The sequence below is a fragment of the Taudactylus pleione genome, unplaced genomic scaffold, assembly GCF_031769625.1.
Source record: "Taudactylus pleione unplaced genomic scaffold, aTauple2 ptg000114l, whole genome shotgun sequence".
Classification (NCBI taxonomy): domain Eukaryota; kingdom Metazoa; phylum Chordata; class Amphibia; order Anura; family Myobatrachidae; genus Taudactylus; species Taudactylus pleione.
In genome coordinates, this window is record NW_028284516.1 from 19,859,773 (window position 1) to 19,880,986 (window position 21,214).

Here is a 21,214-nt window from a genome sequence, read left to right on the forward strand (position 1 = left end):
AAATAAATAAATAAAAAATATATAAAAAATCCATATAAATTTGATATCTTCAAAATGGATAAATATATATTGATATCAGATGTCATCATAAAAACATTAATAAGACCACGTTGCTATATAAACATGCTGGGAATAAACCATTTGTACTGTAAGAAATATTGGTACTAGAAATAGTGTGAACAGACGGGTTAAATACAATCAGTGGAGCAATTAACCTGAATATATTCTTAATGTATCATTTAGTATATCATATACAGGTTGAGTCTCCCATATCCGAAAATCCAAAAACCGAAATATTCCAAAAACCGGAATATTTCAGGGCATCTGTGACGTCACGACGTGACCTGACGTCATGACGTCACTAGTATAGTGGCCAATGAATAGCGGTGTGGGTGTGGTCCACATGCCAGGCCACCCCCCGCAGCAGCCGCCGGACCCCCAGTGGCAGCCGCTGGACCCTTCTGCGTCACCCGCCGGTCCCCTCGTGACACCCGCTGCACCCTTTCACCTTACCCGCCGGACCCTTCCGCCTCACTCGCTGGACCCCTTACGACACCTGCTCCACCCGCCGGACCACCGCAACATCCACAGCACCCGCGCGACACCTTCCGGACCCACCCGCAGCACACACCAGGCCTCCCGCTGTGCTCCCCCTCAGGTATTCCGAAAACCGTAATAATCCAAAATCCGAAATGCTCCTGGTCCCGAGCATTTCGGATATGGGAGACTCAACCTGTAGTAAGTTAGTAACCATGTTTGTGATAATGGTAAATTATAAGACTGCATTCATGCATTTTAGTTCCGTATTGCAACAGAACAATCAATCTGCTAGATGTTTATCTTAACATTACTTTCGTAGCTCAACTTAATCAATTCTTTAAATTTTTCATACTGATTCATCACTTCCAGTTCACCTGTCTCCTTTTCGACCTCTCTATATCTAAAAGAAATTTCAACAAGGTGCTGATGGTTCTCATGGTCTCCAGGAAACAGGAAGTGTGGAATAGTCTTATCTGGCTGGATGATTTCCTTGCAGAAAGAAAGATGGAACAGGATAGCTGAGGTGATGGAGTCCCTACAGGAACATGGTTAGATCATCAATACAGCGATAAGTCATTTTGTGACTTCTCAACATATGAAGTTCTTGAAAGTAGGAATAGATGCAGTGTCTTTACCAGAGGAAAGGCTAGTCAAAATACAGCATCTAGCATAACAGGTTCTGGGCCTGATTCAGACCCGCTCGCGAGCGCTGACCGCTCGCAAGCGGGTCGATGTTGGGCCAGTGCACATGCGCACGACGGACCCGGCTCCGTCGTGCGCATGCGCGAGACCCGGATAGCGACGGGCAAGCCGTCGCTATGGGTCTCGCTACAAAGGGGGCGTGCTGTCGATGGTGAGTGACCGCACGCCCCCTTTGGTGGGCGTGCCGTGGGTGTGGCTGGCCAGACGGAGGTGTTACCATGGGAACGCCTACCGTCTGGGGCCGGCCCCACTGACATCACAAGCGATGTCAGTGGGAGTGCTTTTGGCTCTGATAGAGCCAAAAGCACTCCAGGGCTTGCGGCAGACGAGACCCTACCACAAGGGTCTCGTCGCAAGCCCGATGGTCGCGATGGTCTTGACCATTTGGCCGCTCGCTATAGCTGTGGGTGGTCACCCACAGCTATGCGAGCGGCCAGGAGGCCGCTCTAAAAGCAGGAAGGACGGCCCTGATTCAGAGCGAGCGCTCTGTCAGAGCATCCGGCTCTGAATCTGGGCCTCTGTCCCTATCTCCTGGGAATATTCTTATCCACTGTTCAGCATTCTCCATGGGCAAGATTTCGTATGCAGGATCTTTAATTGAATCTACTTACTCAGTGGGATTATAGTTTGACTTCTATAGATTATGTAATCAGATTTACAAAGGTCACAAGGAAATCCCATGGCTTGTGACTGCATGCACCATTAATGGATCATGGAGTGCCCTTCTTAAAACCAGAATGGATTGTGGTCACACCGGGGTCTAGCTTCATAAGTTGGGACTCTCATCTACTTACAGAAGTGGTGCATGGCACTTTTGTTGTAGAACAAAAGGCTGCTGAACACAAACATTATGGTGATATGGGCAGTATCACATACAAATCAACACTTTTAATCTTTTTCAGATGGATTATGTACAGTATTACCTCCTTTCTTTCTCACTTCCTATAACTTACTGAAAATTATAAAAAAAAGCAGTGGAGATAAAAGCGATCCTTGTTGTCTTTGCTTTACAGTAGCTTGAAGAACGCTTCTGGAACTTTGTCTCTGCCTCCTTGATAAGATCTTCTGCACCATCAACCAGCTCTTCATGCAGTACTCTCTTGTAGGATGTGGAGATTCAGCTGCAACTGAATCTTTGTCAAAGTGATGTTCTGCTTCCAGCTAAACAAACATAACTCTTATTCTGATTACTATAGAATTTGGAAGAGGTTTATTTTGTAGCGATCCTGCTTCCACTTCTGAAACATGCCATAGAATTTTATTATCTTTAGAATGGATCAGATGAAAGGCTGAGTGTCTGCCGTTAGTGTTTTTCGGGACAAGAGACTTCGTTCTGGGTGCTTTGTTTTTTGATTTTTTTTTTAAGATGGCAAAGAGAATTAGATCTTGTAACAAGCATTTTATGATACATTGGGATCTTGCTCTCTAATGTATGTTAGTTTTGAGCCTTTGCAAGATGACTCCAACAAATAGCTCACCCAAGTGTTGTTTCTGCTAGTAATAATGTCTGTCCTTCAAGTGGGACAAATACATGACCTATGGTATAAGGAGTCTTTATGGATGTTTATACACCCAAAGTGGTGGTGTGAAATAATCCTGTTTTCTTATCTAAGACAGTTTCTCTTATCATATGAAGCAAGTAATCACACTCACATCTCTTTGCTCTCAGCCAACTAATGATAAGTAACAGCAATTATATAACCTAGATCTGGTTAGAGCAATTTATGTATATCTCTCCTGAACAGAAATATTGATCAATTTTTGACCTTTCTGTAGGACCTAGTGCATTCTTCATCCAATCACAGTGGTGGCACTGGGGTCGGTGACACCCACAGTGGCCAGTAAACTCCCTTTGCATGCCCAAAAAGGGGGCACGGCATCACCGGGGGGGGGGCATGGCCTCACAACAGCTCACCGGTTTCATCACTCTGGGGTGTGCCCATCGTCCCCGAGGGTGTCGGGCAGCCTCTCCCTGCACTGCCAGCTTCTCCTCGGTGACCAGGAGCTGGAGCACTGTGATGCTAGTATGCATAACCTAGCTGCCTGTCCAGAGGAGAAGCCGGCATTTTGGTGTTTTCCACTGGGAGGATGACACCTGGTGTGGGTCACACACTCCGGTACCTCCTAGTGATGCCCATTCATCATGGTTGTCATGGAGTTTGAGAAGGAAATATACATTTCTATATATATAATATTCGTGAAATACTCCATGGCAGTACAATATCCCCCCTGTGTTGTCTGTTTATGTTTCAGGACACCTTGGAAAGGATTTCAAGGACTCCATGGGTAAGAGGACATACAATATACCTCCTTGAGGTGTTTTTTTCTGTTTATATTTAGATGATGAGGGAGTTACCCCATTTGTTATGGCTGCAATTGAATAGTTCAAAGAAATTAAATGAACTGTAATAATTTTCTCATTTACTCAGTTCTTATTTCCCTGCTCATTTCCTATTCTTATGTAGGAGGAGGGCGCTGTATATTACCGAATTCATTACTTATGAACTCATTTCATAATCATAGGAAATGTCATAAAGAAAAGAGAATAAACAAAAGAAAATGTGAAGACCTCATGAACATGATAAAGATGACAATTATATTCTAATTTAGCTATGTCCGTACATAGCAATTGTAACACATGGGAACAATACATGTAAGAAAGCCAAAACTACAATGTTATCAAAATTCTATCCGAAAGGGTACTGATGCATTGTAGTACACACAGATGAAATGGCAGACTGTTACATGCTCACTACACTTGTTGTGTTACCTATACACTTGTTGTGGTACCTATCCTGCACATATTTTACTACTACCGTGTTCATATAGTGTGCTTGGGGACCTTTGTTTTAACTTTACTACAGTATGTTTTCCTCACTACTTTCTAGAAATGTTAAGTCCTATCAAGCACTGTGTGCAGGGCTGGATTAACAATGGGGCAGGTGGAGCTGCAGCTCCAGGCCCTCCCATTAAAATAGACTCTCAGGATCCAGTCAGTGCAGAGCAGACTAGGGCCAGATTAACAATGGGGCAGGTAGAGCTGCAGCTCCAGGCCCTCCCATTAAAATAGGCCCACAGGATCCAGTCAGTGCAGTGCAGACCGGAGGAAAAACTTTTCTCCTTTCACTTCCAACAGCATTCCAATGCCCTGCCCATTCACCTCCAGGCCGGCAGATCCGCAGCCCTGTTAATCACCCCCCACCCTTCCCTCATCGGGGGCCACCCCAATCTCTGCCTCCATGCAGTCCAAAGCTCCGTCCCTTGCCACACTAATCTCCGCCTCTGGATGTGCTAAGTTCCGCCCCTGGTCTGTCCACACTTGTGTCCCACAAGTTGAACAAAAGCTCTGGTCATCTGATGCCCCGTTCACTCATCCCCAAGACACCACATCCAACCACCTTCTAACTGTGAGTTTATAGAGAGGGAGAGAGAGATATATAATCTTCCCAATACTGTATAGGGCACTTATAAAGCTGCTCATCATGTAGGGCCCACATTGAGACTCATTGTTTCCTGTTGTGCTGTAAATGGTCTCTATAGAGCAGCATTGTGTCCAACCTTTGTCTCTTGTACTGTATAGTGCAGCCCAGGTATTTTATCGCTCATTATACACCCTGACAGATTTACAGATGTGTCCTTATACACTGTGACTTTAGTCGCACCAAATAGCCCCTCTCTGCGTGTTCTGTGTTAGTTAGCCGCACTGAGCGTCATTTTTGCTCAAAATATGCTTCTTATTCACATAAATAAAACTACTGTGAGCAAGAAAATTACTTTGCTAGATTGCACTGATCAATTAGGTGTGTGTCATTTGTATATCCGTGTACGACTGAGACCTGTGTAAGAAGGGTATGCAGTCAGGAAGTCGGCGGACCTAATCCCGACAGCAGGCTTCCCGACTGTCATATCCCGACAAGGGTCTAAAGACAGGCATCGATATGCCGATTCCTGTGAGTAGACATACGCTGGGAGCCCTACACCCGGCATCCTGATCGAAGGGATGCCGGGGGGGAGGGTTAGGTTTAGGGTTCCCGGGGGTACTTAGGGTTAGGCACCCCCCCAGGAGGTTAGGTTTAGGCTAGGGGAAGGGGGGTTAGGGTTAGGCATCCCCCCGGGGGATTTAGGCTTAGGCAGAGGGGGGTTTAGGGACTTAGAGGGGGGATTAGGGTTAGGTACTGGGGGGGAGGTTAGGGTTTGGCACCCCTAAGGGAGGGTTATGGTTGGGGGGTAGAATTAGGTTAGCTAATACTTACCTGAGGACGATCGGGATTTCCACTGCTGCCGGGATGCTGTTGTCGATATGCGTCCGGCGGTAAATCATACCGATTCCGTAAGAAGTGCTACGTTACAGCGGCCGCGGCTTTTTCTCATGCCAAGCTCCAGTTTGCTTTATCTGAGAATTTGTTCATGTTTCTGTGCGGGTAAAGTCACAGCCCAAAGTTTCTCGTACTCTTATGGCGTATAGATTGCTAGGTGCATGAGGACACATCTGTAGTTGTTATTCTTAATCCTGTTAAATTCACTATAATGGACATTATGTTTTAGGAAAAATAACTCCTAATGCTCTACTGCGATCCTGGCTAGGATTAAGCACGCAGTCTGACTGCGATGATATGCTAATCCATTGTGATCACTATGCTGTTTCAGCACTATATAAGGACAACCACCTTACCTTACACACATCCATAATGTTTAACAAGACTGCGAAACCATCGGTAACATCGAGTACCATCGTAGCCTCACACACACTTGCACAAAGGCAGACCTTACTCAGGAATTGCTAACCTCATCATATGCTGTGAGTACTCAAGCTGCGTATGCCATCGCAGTGGATAATTTATGCACGCCTCTGCAACGGCGTTCGAATGCACTGGCACGCCTGTGTTTCGCCGACCACCCCCCCATCACCTCCTACAAAAGGAACTTCCTGTCAATCACTCTCCGATGGGTCTGCATAGTCTCTGCGATCGTAGTTCCGATTGCAGTGGCTAGTTCGCGTACGGGACCTGCAATGCATATGCATGCACGGAATGCAACAATTGGCCAATTGCGCGCGTAATCGCAGTTACGATACTTGTTGAATCAGGCCTAATTTTGCTGCCATTCAAAAAATTACCAAGAACTTCCTTAAACATTCCTGTAACCATAAACAAACCTAAATGCACTGTTTTATAAAGCGTGTTTCTTAGTTTGTAGCAAATTATTTCAGGCAGAATTTTTATTAAGTGTCAGGATTTATTCCAGCATGATTAATTTTAATTAGGCAAAATAATTTTTGAGTGATGTTATCATTTAAGTGTAAACACTGAAGTTAGCCCTGCCCTTTGTCTTCCCAGACATATCCTAATATCGCTTTGCCATGTTTATCCAGAGATGCAACAAAGGACTCTTTGGAGAAAATCTTCAAAAGTGATGCTTCCTTTGTAAAATAATTTATCCATATAGCAATGTACTTCATCATCCAGGCAGGCTAAATTATTAAATAATGACTTCTTAGTAGAATTCATAAAGAACATGGATCCCAAACCTTTAGCTAAAATAATACAGTTGAAATATCACCCTTCTACATGTTAAAGAATTTTCTGTATCACACCTACTGTACATTCATGCGACACACACAAATATGCCTTGACACATTGATGGGGAACCCCTGAGCTTTAAAGCTTTCTTGGCCAAGAGCAAAGTTTTCATTGGGGACCTAATTAATTGCCTCTTATACTATAGAACATATGCATTGATACACTGCTGAAGTGGATGGTATCTGTCGTAGCTGGAGTCTGAACCCTTGAGCAAACACTTCCTTCTCTGTGGAGTAAAATATCCAACCTATCTGCCTTTTACATCGTTGCCTTTTGAGATTTGTCTTTGAATCTGCTGATGAAACAGTTTTGCATTTTTTTTTTTTTCAAAAGAAAAAAGTATCTGTTCATTTCGAAGTCTCTACTTGTTGTCAATTATCATTTGTTTCAACTGATCTTCATTGTCTGAACAGTTTGTCTTTCAATTGTATTAGGCAGGAGCAGACAAGCCTATTGGAAAAGAACCTAGCTGCCACTGAAGATATGCATGATAAGCTAAAGACCAACATACGATCAATTCATTTTTTAAACCAGAAGGTAAGGTGCAAACTATCTCCTTCCAACAGTATTTATTTGCATTTTCTTTCTTAGAAGTCATGATACAAGTAAATGAAGGGCCATACTGTAGGCGTATTTATAATTGGTCCAATGGGGCCCCGCACTACACAACCTGCATAGTTACTTTGTGCTGGTAAGTGGGTCCCTTCCTCTCTACGGCACATCATTAGAAGACGGTGCCACACAGTGAATGCGAAGACTCTGGCACTGTTCTGGAGCCTTTGCTCTCTTGTGCACATATGCGCCATTATCCTGAATATCACTGGGAAGATGGTGCGGAGGAGGAGGAGGGACCTGCTTGCCGGCACAAGGTAATATGGGGGAGCTTGGGGGGCCCACTGCTCAGAGGAGAGGGCCCACTGCACACGGTCGTTAATATGCCGCTGAAAGGGGCTGATTCTGACACGGTGACAATGTGGCTTTGTTTGCGTGATACCGCAGAAGCCTGATTTACTCCATAGCGCTAATACAAGGATCCATGCAGCTAAATAGGGAAGCAGCTCCGCCCAATCTTTTTTGATCCACAGCCATCCTTGGCAGCACTTGCACAAGCCCCATGCTAGGTGCAAGAGATCTGTCTTAAACAGGCTTCCTTTTTCCATAAGCACCACTCGGTGTAGCACGGAACTCAAGATACACGCCCACGACACGCCCACAAAGACAACAGCTCCCAGTTCCCACTCCAAAACGCCCATTACACGGAAAAGACAGGTCTGGCAAAGATCTGTCTGACTCCGAATAAGGCAGAGATATGCACAAATGCATACATTCGTCCAATGAGATCCATCCAACTCAGCATATGCCCCAATGTGAGTGTATGCCATTGTTTTACACCAAAGGTATACAATTCCAGGCTATCTAACTGCTCGGGTATTACAAGTCCCTCAATGCTAGTGAAAGAGGGATGCTGCAGATCCACCTCTGCTGAAAAGTCACTTTCTGTCTAGGCTTATGTCAAACGCTTGGGATGGTGTACGCTGTCATTATTCAACTAAAACAGTGCACAAGTAGCAAGAGATATTGTAACACATCTGAAAGCTACAAAATGTCCCCTGTACACTGCACCCGCAATACATTTCATGCTTTATGCTAACCTGTCAGTGAAAGTTTAGATTTATTTTTGCAAACTTTTAAATCCCCTATCCTCCGGTGTATAGATCAAAGGAATATCTTAGGTTTCTTATTTCAATATTTTATATAATAAAACAGAGATTAATTCCCCTTTGAGTCCTTAACTGAATAACAGAGCACATTCTGTATCATAATTTAAAGCTATTCTCTGTCTTTAATACACATATATATTTTTTTAAGTACTGTAAGTACAATTAAGACTTGTAGATGGAAAATAATAACTTTTTGACAACACGCAGTTTGTTTTTTTATAATAGATAAATATCTATATATATATATATATTATTTTTTTAAAAAGGGGGAAAAAAAATGAGCAAGTTACAATGATAGTGGCTGATCATGAAAAGAAACCCCAGGAGCATAGGCAACACTATAAAAAGCTCTTTCAGGAAGTCATTATGCTGTTGAGGGAATAAGAAAGTTAAGTCAGAGAGTTGTGAAATGTTCTCATTATGGGTCATCTTGGTAATTATCTGACATCTACAGATGGAGTCACTTCTTAATCAAAAGAATGAATCATTACTGATATTGATTCAGACCAAGATGTTTGAAATAATGAGTGTAGTAACTCAAGTATAAATTCCGCAGTAATCTTTAGCAACTTCTCTACCGAATTTTCATACTAAATAATAATGAAATATCTCATTTCATTTCCTGCTAATAGTTAGAAAATGACCATACCACTGAAAACTAAATTGTCCCTGCATAATCAGCATGTTCGGTCGTAGCTGGTGGAAGGTCGCTAGTGTTTACTGTCTCATGGATAGTGTGCTATAATTACCTAGTCCGCTTGCTGACCAGCCTTGCAGTGCTTCATAGTGTGTATTGTTGTGTCTTAGACATAAAAAAAAAAGTTACATGATCATTATAAACCTAATTGTAAGCGACAATATGGCTTAACATCCGGAAGGCCCACAATTTACAAATAGACACAGTTTTTTACACAGCAGCTGTCAATCTTTGGTATTGTGCCTTAAGAAATATTTCAGATGTATTTTTAAATGTTGCAGTCAGGACTTATGCAAAGTGTCATTATTTTCCAGATGCAATTGAAATTGCAGCTTATACAATGTTGCTTGAAGTGAAATATGGACGCGGTATCTGTCACATAAACCTGACACGTTAATATACACCAGTTTCAAAGTAACTGTACTGATGATCATACAACATTCTAATAGAAGGTTAGATACTTCTTTTATTGCAACCACATAAGATACAAATGCTGTTAGAACTCACCTCAGAGATCCATTATTTCTATTACAACACCATTTTTAATTGAAATCCCATCTGAATGGAGATTAATCAAAGTCATCATCTGTACCTTGCATATAGAGGCCTAAAATGTAATTAAACCCAATGGATGCTGTAAATTCATGGCCAACATTTATACCCATATTTTTTTGGTTGGCATAGTTCAGTTTGAATAAATATATGGGAAGGTATGAACATTATATGGCTCGTTGTCTTGTATAAGTCCTCTCCTCTGCAACAGTTCTAGGATGCACCTTGCTTAATCACTACTACTCTATCTACAGTCTGTAGCATCCCTAAAACTTACATGATCAAAACTTAAATGAAAGTACAAACAGAAGGTGCTTTCATAGTGTATACATGTCAAGTATTTTATTAGTATACAGTAAAAATAAACATTGACACAGACAGCAAGCATCCACAATTTGAATTCACTCCAAGCCATGCACCCAGAGGACTTCATAATAATGGGGGGATTGGCACCAGCAGTGGCTCCTTACCTGTCTAGCCGGGGGAGGGGGGGGGGGTTCTGCACTCTATGCCATCCCGATGATTAAAGCTAAGGCCGATGATGGGAGGCGGGCTTAAGCCTAAATAAGGAGGTGCTGCTATCAAATAGACTGGCCTCTAGGAACTGCATCAGCTGCAGCCCCTAGAAGCCAGATAGGGCTGCTGTATTAGCAGGGGAGTGGTTTCCTATGGGAAGCACTCTCTCTGCTGTTGCAGTTCGGACTGGCAGTCCCAGGGACCAAAAAACACCTCCCCCTGAGACTGCCTGTCTGGCTGTGATCAGCAGGGAGAAGTCACCGCCACTGCTAAGCAGATCCTGCGGGTGACAGATTTTACTGAGGGGACTGCAGTCCCACAGCCCCTAGGTAAATCCGCCACTGGTTGGCACCATAGACATACATTTAAATAAGAGACTTCATTAACCCAGATATGTTGAATAATTTACAATCAATTGCCAAATAACAAGTATATGTAAAACAATAAAAATAAATGTGAATCGTGGTATGTTCATTATTGGGAAGGTGAGAGTTACTGCACATCTCTACCCCTTCTTTATTTAGTAATAGTGTAGAAATTGCTTGAGGAATAAATATTCTCATAATGCATTATAAAACACTGACTTATAGGTTAACCTGTTTGCCTTGTATGGTGAGGAATAGTTAAAAGAGGTCTAAGGTGAACAAATGAGCAGGGTGCAAAAGTCAATGCCCATGACCCATAAACAAATTTGGGTAGGTGCACAGTTAACCTCCTGGCCCACATTCCAGGCGCCTCTTTGGGGAGTGGGAACCTTAGAGGGGGGTGCGGTATCCTGGCATTGACAGACGACTTTACCTCTGTGCGTCATTGTAGATGCACCTGCTATATTTCTGCCACTGCATATGAGACAAATATATGAGATATTAATTCATTATATTATAATAAAATAATGCCTCCATTGGATCCCTCCTCTTTTAACAATCCTCCCACATTTGTCTAAATACTCCATTTTCAGTTTTAGGGGCACATTTACCAAAGGGATATTGTGAGAAATCTCTGTTTTCAAGGGATTCATACTAATATGAAGTATTCCCAGAAGAGGGGACGTAGGAGATATCTCTAACACTGCTGTGATCCCTCCATAGTATTGCAAAAACAGCACCCATTGCTTTCTATGGGTGCTGCTAATCTGTCACATTTACCAAGTTCCGGAATGCGTTAGCCAATGTAGCCTATAGCCAACATTTTTTATATGGTCTTATACTAAAAGTAATATTTTTGTATTAGCAATCACTTTACGTTTTGGACATTCTGACAACCCCTTTGCGTTTTCGGAGCGCCCGTCCTTGCATATGTTGTTTTTTGCAAATTCTTAATTTAATTTTCTATTGCTGCTATAAGAAATTATAATTAACTAGGCCAATTCCAAATAAATAGTAAATATGCCCCTGTAAAGAGAGTAGAACCACTAAAAGCCACATTTTCAAGAATGCTTCTCAAATGTTCCCCTTATAATGCCCTTAAATTAAGAATATGTTCTACTCTGATATTTTTTAAAAAAAGGAGAACCTCATCTGTATTGAACCAAATATTATAAAATGTGTGTAGGTAGTATAAAAATATTATTTGCTGTTAAACAAGACAAAAAGTGAAAATTGGAAAATTGGTGCGGCCTGCTGAGGCACAATTTTGGCATGGGTCACTGGTAGGGAAAGGGTTAACGAGCGCTACATAGGTGATGCATTATTCACATTGTTATTCTTTATGAATATAATCTGATGTCTGTGTACAGTAGGTTTATGACCCTGGCATGAAGGACAGAGCTTCACTGGAACCCTGTATAACATGTGAGCTACTGTATTCATTTGTGAATTTCTAGCTTAGAGCCTTGTCTTACCCACAATGACTGTTAGAAAGTGATAAATGGAAGTGGAGATTGCACAGATGAATAGATTATGTTAGATAAAGATAAGTGACACTAAACTTGATTCCAATTATTAAAGCTATTATTACTATTATTTTAAACGTTCCTAAAAGGGAAATAGAAGGATAAAACCCTGATAATATCAAATACCTAAAAAGCTTTATGAACTTTACATTATTGTCCATTATTCTGCAGACAAGATTCAATAGCTTGTATTGTATCCTTTTTGAAACTACAGAATGATCTTTTAATTAACATCCAAATGGCTAAATACAGCATTTGAGTTACATCTAATAACTAATCTTTACATCTCCAATAATTAGTACAACTATTTTAAAACTGTAACATTATCAAACACATAATAAAGTTTGGAGATATTATATTTAATACTTAAAAAACAAATTAAATATATATCTATAGCTAAATCCATTACTGTATGTATTTTCTGTATGCTAAATGAAAAATCTACTATAATAGTACCTAAGACCATATTACAATTACAGCATACTGTAAGAACATGTATTGTATTTTAGCCTGATACAGTATTAAGGGAAGCAGTCAGGAAGCCGACGGTCGCAATGCCGACCTCCGGCTTCCCGACTGTCTAATCCTGGCAAGGTACTAATGACAGTCGTCGAAATCCCGACACCTGTCATTAGACCTATGCTGGGAGCCTGACACCCGGCATACCAACTGAAGGTAAGCTGGGTGCGGGGGGAGGGTTAGGTTAGGGGCTGCTGTGGGGGACTTAGGGTTAGGCATCCCCCCCGGGAAGGTTAGGGTTAGGCTAGGGGAAGGGGGGGTTAGGGTTAGGCACCCCTATGGGGAGGTTATGGTTAGGCACCCCCCGGGAGACTTAGGTTTAGGCTGCGGGGAAGGGGGGGTTAGGTTTAGGCACTTAGGGGGGGATTAGGGTTAGGCACCCCAAAAGGAGGGTTAGGGGGTAGAATAGGGTTAGTTGTACTTAACTTTTTTAGCTTCCGGCTCTTCACCCCTACTGATTCCAATATTATTGATGATGCTAATTTAATGACAATGATACTGACCTCCTTTAAGTTACCATTATTGCTTATATTATTGCTGTTACAATTGGTAGTAGTAATAGTACCGTTATTTAATTATTTTTATAGATAAGCAACCAATTAGCTTCTGTCATTTGTCTAGCACAGTCACTAAAAAGACAGTTAGAAGCTGATTGGTTGTTTTAGGCAACTTCTCCTCCCCCTAGGTATGAAGAGAAGGAAAGGATTCTATCTTTATCAGTATTCCTAAATGGTTTACAAGTACAATTTGTTGATGGCCCACTGTACCTAAGCTTGTCATGAATAAATATATCTCAAACAACATTGGAGCACTACAAATTCCGGCATGTCAAATTTGATCAGGAGATAATTTTTGAATTTCACATTCTACTCTTCAATGAAGAATTACTTATAAATTCCAGAGATTATGAATATACTGGTATAATTGCATCAAACATGTTGAAAGGGGGAATTGTTCTTTGTAGTTTATAAATAATAATGTTAAGAAAAATATCGACCAAGTGTCAACATTTATGCAGGTCTTTGAAAAATAACATACTGTACAGTCACATTAAATACTTGGTTGGTAATATGCATCTATTCAAATGATCTTAAAAGAGGTACAAAGAACACTTGATACATAGAAATGGGATTAAATAGCCGCCGGTTCAAATCCCGACAGCATACGCCCTAAACCTCCCTTAGTGGTGCCTAACCCTAACCTATCCCCTGGGGTGCCTAACTCTAATCCCCCTTACTGCTCCCTAAACCTAACCCTCCCGGGGGGGATGCCTAACCCTAACCTCTCCCTGGGGGTGCCTAACCCTAACCCTCTCCCCTAGGGGTGCCTAACTCTAATCCTCCCCCCAAAACCTAACCCTAACCCTACTAGACTCTCTAATCCTAACCCTCCCCCCGCGCAGTATTTCAACGCTTATCATAAATCCATAGCCGGCATTCCGATGTCAGGATTGTGATTGGCGGCCTTGTGACCGCCGGTCATATGACTACATCCAGATACATAAGGTAGTGTAATGACAATGGTAGCTGGTGGTGGTAGAGTAAAGTTTGGCTATTGTATGGCAGAAGGATTATCAACCACCAATGTTAGAGTAGCATTTACAATTATAATTTTTGTGAAACTACAGGTGGTTGTGTGATATGGTTGGATTAAGGGGAGACAGTGGTTAATGGAGACCTGGAAGGTGAACTAGTCATTGTAGAAAGACAGCTGTTAGTAAGCAAGTCAGAGATTGTTAAAAAAAATGTAGCAAACTTTATTAAAGTTTAGACATGTGGAATAAACAATGCTTATTAATGGGAAGGTATGTCCTGGTTACACACAGTAGCAAAGTCACATTAGGTGAATTGGTAACCAAGAGATACATGTGCTGAGGATTGTTCACTGTTAGTAGAGAGTCAAACTGGTCGCAAAAAACACACAGGTTGCAAAGTCACATGAGCTGAGGTTTTATTACTGGTAAGCAAGGGTCACAGGAGCCAAGGATTACATGCTGTTAGCAAAGAGTCACAGGAGCCTTGGGTTGGACACTAGTTGCACATAATTAATTGAGCCTAGGAGTGCACACTAGTAGCAGAGGGTCACATGACGTGGGGATTGCATACTAATAGCAAAGAGACACAGGAGCAAAGGATTTAACACTGATAGCACAGAATCACAGTAGCTGAGGATTGCATACAGGTAGCAAAAAAGTCACAGGAGTTGAGGTTTGCACACTAATAAAAGAGGCATAGAAGCCTAGGAATGCACACTAGTAGAAAACAGTCAGGGGAACAAACGATTTCACACTGATAGCAAAAAAGACACAGGTACCCAGGATTGTACAAGAGTAGGGAAAAAGTCATATAAGCCTAGGATTTCACACTGGTAGCAAAAAAGTCACAGGCAAAGACAAATTTGAAAGATACTGATTACATATGATTTGTAACATTTGTCTCTTTCACAGATCTGTTATTAGTTCAGGGGTAAATTCAGGATTTCTAGAGGCAGATTTCCAAATGCTGGATTGCTAAACAAAACAAAAAAAAACACTTGCTGCAATAATAATAATATAATTAGAAATGTATTATAACACATGCTAAAGATAAAATGTAAAAACTCATTTTACAGTACTATTAACCATCTTTAAATAAATCCATCCTAACAAATGAATACATTGCTTTGTAACATATTAAAACTCTACAAATGTATACTTATGTCCCCTCACTTCGAATTAGCTATACAGTTATTCAACCATTACTTCACATCACTCTAAACAACGCCAACAATTTAGAAAAACACAAGTAACTACAGTATCTTCTTTGAGTTAATGTCACAGAAATACACTAAACCAGAATTAAAAATGTGTTTTTCCATGTGAGCGACTTTTTTTATTATTTCTTCATTAAACATGTTATTTCCTTTTTCTATCTATCTATCTATCTATCTATCTATCTATCTATCTATCTATCTATCTATCTATCTATCTATCTGTCTGTCTGTCTGTCTGTCTATCTAAGGACGTGAGCTTGAGCAGAGATCCTGTGAAAAATGAAATGTCACCATTTTTAAGAGAGGAGGGGGCACGCGTTTTAAGAAAGGAGGGGGCATGTGTGCAGACTCAGTGCAGGCCCCTTATCTCTCTAGTGGTGCCATGGTGGGTGCACTAGATAGTGGCTTAGTGCCAGATACTACTGCGCATGCGCGGGTTTCCAGGACAATGGCGTGCACACCGTTTTCCCGGGGACAGCAGTACTAGGCATGTGCGAGTCACCAGGAAAATGTCAGCCACCATTTTCCCAGTGATTTTTGCTACTCTGCAGTACTGGCTCAGCCCTGCAGAGCAACACTCTGGAAACAATGGACAGGAAAGTATAAAGAGCATATGGGTGCAGGGTGTACGGAGTTGGGACCCCTTGGACCCATTATAGATACGCCCCTGAATGTCACCCTTCTACTGAATAAACATCTTCCGCTTAAGCATCAACCTTGGTGTGTCATTACTTTTTATCTATCTATCTATCTATCTATCTATCTATCTATCTTTCTATCTATCATTGCTGTTATAGATCAGCTGGTTTATTTTAGTAATGTCTTGCATATGATTGATTCTGGAGGAAATCCCAGTTGATATCAATAAGGGCTTTAAACCACAATGTGGAAGCACCCGAATTATTAGCTTTGGACATATCTCAGTTCAGTTATTGGCCCTGTTTCTGCACTCAACACACTTCATTTGAAAGTTGTAGAGTGCTGGTGGTGGGAATGTGATTCATCACATCATTTAAAAATATCAATCTGTGTTGTAGGCACACCAAATATGTTGTTGGGGGGAATGCAATTCAGTGTGATGGAGGTGAAGGCATTTCATGACCAGTAACATCGCTAATGTTTTAGGTTTATTAAGTGACCCATATAGATGCACAGGAAAATTGATGATTCTAGGCAATCGCATAAAGTGGTAATGTGCACTGCCAAATGGAAGGACATCATATATAATGTGTAAGGTGTTTAGAGCATCCTTTATTTACAGTTTAGTAAAACAATTTTCATAAACAATCTTTTTAGGCAATGGCGGTCACCAAGATAAACATTTTACATCGAACCACTACATCTTCCACAGATTTATAAAGTTTAATCCTGAGGAAGAGACATTTTTTATTTAAGTCTGAAAATGCAAATGCATAATCTACAGATGTGTCCTTATACACCTAGTGTCACCTTATACGCCATATGGCGTGACTGGGAGGTATAACATACCATATTCTTCTTTACATTTTGCATCTTATGCAGTGAAACACTGTACAAGAGATGCTGGGCTGTGACTTTAACTGCACAGGAAATATTTTTAAACATATATAAAGTCGCAGATGAAGCATACATTAATGGTACTTGGCATGAGATAAAGTAGCGGCCTCTTCATCTTAGCACTTCGTACACAGATTCAGACTTCGTTGCACACTTATGTACAAATGTCACACATCAAATTAATCAGTGTAATCTAGCAAAGTAGTTTTGTCACTTCCAGTTGTTTTATTTATGCAAATAAAATGCACAATGTGACCGAGAAAGACACTTGGCACTTAATAGTCGCTGGGATCTGGCACTTTGAGACGGGCAATTTGCCGCGACTTTAGCCACAGGGTATGAGGACACTTCTGTATATTGTGTTTAAAATTTTCTTATTTACTTTAACAAATTGTTTTTGCTTGTTTTTGATTTTCCTGGTTATTAGTTACATTATATCTGCTATGTCCATTAATCAGAAAAGTAGCACAGATGCTCTGTTTTTTAGTTGTATTTTGTTTTGATTTTTAAATAAAGGTTTAAATGTTGAACTATTTTCATTAAAACTGATATGCGCTTAGACAGACAAAGTGGTTTAGGTATACAATGTTCAAACAAGTAACTATGGGGAGCGATGTATCAAGCCTTCTAAAGAGTTGAGAAGTGGACAAATTGAGAATATGCCCACAACAACCAATCAGATCCTACCTGAGATTTTATAGAAGGTACCTGATAAATGCAACCTTAAAGCTGACTGGTTGCTATGGACAACTACTCCACTTGCCCACTTTTACACTCTTCAGAATGCTCGATACATCTCCCCCTATATCTAATACAAAATATGGAAAATCAGATAATCATTGTGTCTTCCTCTCACCCAGCTGAATGAATTAAGTCAAGAAAATGGATGTTTGCGGCAGCAGTTGGAAGATGAGAAACTTAGATGCCAACAGTCTGAACTTCATTTGCAAGCATGCAATCAAACTCTCTCTAACTTTTTTGCTCATGTGAAAGGTAAAGAAGAGGGAGATTTCCTCTGGCAAGAGTCACCACCAAAGACTGTTCTATCCGTCAACCACAAGAACTTGCCATATCAGAACCCAGGGCCTCACAAACCACTTGAGAATCTCTTCCAAAAGAAAGAAACAAAGCTTTCAGAGAGAGACATGGGGCAGGTAGTGATACAAGATTCAGAAGACAAAAAGTTCTGGATACAATGTGTTGAAGAACTTTCCGGTCAGCTACAAGAGAACACGGAATACTGGACAGAAAAAATGAATGGCCTAACGAATCAAATACAAAAATATATAGCAACCCCTAGAAAATGAAAGATTAACACAGTGTATGAATATATTTTATTGCATTTTGGAGAATTTTTTAAAAAAATAACATGAAAAAATAAAATCAATGTCATAACTACTGCAAAATCAGAGAAAGGGGGCTGGGGATGGGGCGAGGAATGGAATCAGAAAAGGAAGCCTGTGCAGTATGATATATTTATCTGTCCATCAGTTTAATTCATTACCAGTATAGCCATGTATGTAAAGGTGTCTTCTTACTTAGTCAAAGGGCATAGGTAATGTGCTCCACAATCATAGAGTCCTAATCATCTACAGCTAATACCGGATAAGTAAAGTGATATACTTTCCTGAAGAGTATTATCTAGACCCTGGCATACTTTCCAACATTTAGAAATCAGGACAGTTGGAAGATATGCCTCCGTAGCATTATTAATAAGAAAGGTAAGTGGTTGAAGATGTTATCAAGTAATATATGTTATCAATAGTGGCGCAAATAATATACTGTATATAATAATATTATATAAAAAAAATGTATCACACATTTTATAATTCAATTTAAATAGTATTTCAGGAGTGTGTATCTTGGAAATGCAGCATATATTACTGTGTAAAAAAAACTGCAGTCTTTTAGTAAAACTGCTTGGTAAAGGTAACAGTCCCTCATTTCCCTATCACATTGTAAATTCACTTGGTGTGTTGCAGTTAAGTTCAACTACAGTAGCTTTACTCCTGTACTGGCATGAAAAACAAAATCAATTATGGATCATTTGATAGAAGAAGAGCAACCCAGTACTAGTGCTGCTACCAAGTACTCCTTCAACATCTACTAAAGGTGGTAAAGAGAAAAGAAGGTGTACAAAGGAGCGCCTCATATCTAAAAAGTATTTCAAAATCTTAAAGGCAACATGCACTATGAAGGGAAAAGTTACTGCTGAAAAATGTAAAATTGCCAACCTGCCATACAACACACTCCATGGCAAGAAAAGGCTCACACCATTTTAGGAAGGGTTACCTTCAGAAATTGTGGGGCCTGGGACTAACAAAATAGGCAGAACCCCCAAACCCCCCATAATTCTGCAATCTCCATCACAGCATGGAGACATAAGCGCAAAAAAGCCACCTCTTTTGTGTGGTATCATTTTTACCCAAATCCTGACAACATTTGTCAAGGCATCTGTACCATTTCTATAGCCAAAGTTAGTAAAGGTAGGGATGTTAACCAGCTAGGTACCTCCTCCCTGTTACATCATTTGCAGCGAGTTCATGCAAATTATTTATCAAAATCAGAAAAATCATGTAAAATAATAACAAGCAGTCCAGCATCAGCTACCAGCAGCATGGATAGATTCATTAACCTCAATAGTGATCAGAGGTAGTCCTGCAAAAGCAAACAGACTCCCCCCCTATCCAGGATTCCCAAGAAGAACCCTGGCATGCTAGGGCTGCTGCTGCTAGTGGTGAGTCACCATCACCGAAGAGAACCAAGAAGACTAGTAGTTTCAAACAACAATTGATTTTGAAACAATACTTTGCAAGGAGAAACAAAACAAGTACCGGTATGACAGCCACCATCCTATTGCACAGCACATCACTTAATCCATGATGCCCATTGGTAGCTTGGTTTTACTAAACCACCAAATGTTTTCTTTTGTGGAGGCCCAAACAACCAAACACTTCAGTCACAAAAGTGTCAGTCCCAGTCGCAGAAGTGCTTGGTTTGTCCTTTTTAATATACAACACTCCCATTCCAAGGACAATTCCATCATGCACTACCATTCATTATGGGCTTTGCTCATCCTGCTGTATTGGTGTAAAGACTACTAACTTGTTACTCCATCTCCATTTACCTGTTGAGGCCTGTGACTTGGTGTTTGGAGAAGTGTTGGTATTATATTATATTTTTTTCTAGGCTTTTACTTTTAGGCTATTAGTTCTTGAATAATGAAAACAGTCTATATTCTTTTAAACTGCCATGTATTTGTGCTGCTGCTCTGTCATTTAGTTTCACCCTGCTTTAGCCAATATTGATTAAAACAATATTATGAGCTGTGAGGTGGTAAAACTTAACTGGTAATTATTAATGTTATTGATAATAACATTGTAGGAACAAGAACAGGTCCAAATTACATGATTTTAGTTGTTGTTGTTGTTATTAGCAATTTTAAAGCCAAAGCAAAAGCAGGTAGAAGAGAAGCTTAAAGAGTTGACAGATCACATGAGATAGAGACCTGCCACCTACATTCAGAGTCTCACATGGAAGAATTGCCCTTACTGTATTGGTAGGGATTGGAATAGACTGTGTATACCAGGGGTGTGCAATAAGCGTCCTTCCAGCTGTTGATGAACTACAAATCCCAGCATGCATTGCAACAGTTTTAGCATGGCCAAATAGCAAAACTGTGGCAGGGCATGCTGGGAGGTGTCGTTCTACAGCATCTGGGGGGCCGCTTATTGCCCACCCCTAATGTATACTGTAGGGTCTGATTCTGACTCGCATGCCATGTCAATGTAGGACGGAGTTGAGCGTTTTTTTAAAACTGCACACGCATCTATGTCACACTACACATGTGTTCTGTATGTGTTCATACAGATTCGCCGTTGCGATTTGTGAAGCACGCATGCAGAAATCTATTGAGAAGGGCATAACCTCTGCACCTACCATAGTGCAGGTACAAGTGTCAATGGTTTGATGAATGGTAGCATCTAAAGGCTTATCTTAGCATTAGTATATAGTCGCAGAGGTGACTACAGCAAAAGCAATCGTACGACTCAGAATCAGCCTTATAATGTCTGGCTTGCAAATGTTTCATTAAGAGAGACCGGTGTAGTTAATCAACATCACCATCTTGTGTCCTGTCCCAGATTCAAATTCTATAAAATATGAGGATTTTACCTAGAGATGAGCGGTTCGGATTCTGTGAAATCCGAAC

General features: G+C 40.8%; 1 protein-coding gene across 4 annotated transcripts in view; it reads left to right on the forward strand.

The window, feature by feature from the left end:
- The window catches only part of LOC148524991 (uncharacterized), a 465,228-nt gene extending 444,978 nt beyond the window's left edge, over positions 1 to 20,250 (forward strand). For 3 of the 4 annotated variants that reach the window (XM_088471429.1, XM_088471433.1, XM_088471432.1), the window contains 3 exons: positions 3,496 to 3,528; positions 7,256 to 7,358; positions 17,865 to 20,250. In XM_088471429.1, coding sequence (XP_088327555.1) covers positions 3,496 to 3,528; positions 7,256 to 7,358; positions 17,865 to 18,311 — 583 coding nt within the window. In that variant the 3' untranslated portion in view covers positions 18,312 to 20,250. The remainder of the gene's footprint in view (positions 1 to 3,495; positions 3,529 to 7,255; positions 7,359 to 17,864) is intronic. The other variant, XM_088471430.1, reaches the window with a different exon arrangement.
- The last annotated feature ends 964 nt before the right edge of the window (positions 20,251 to 21,214 follow it).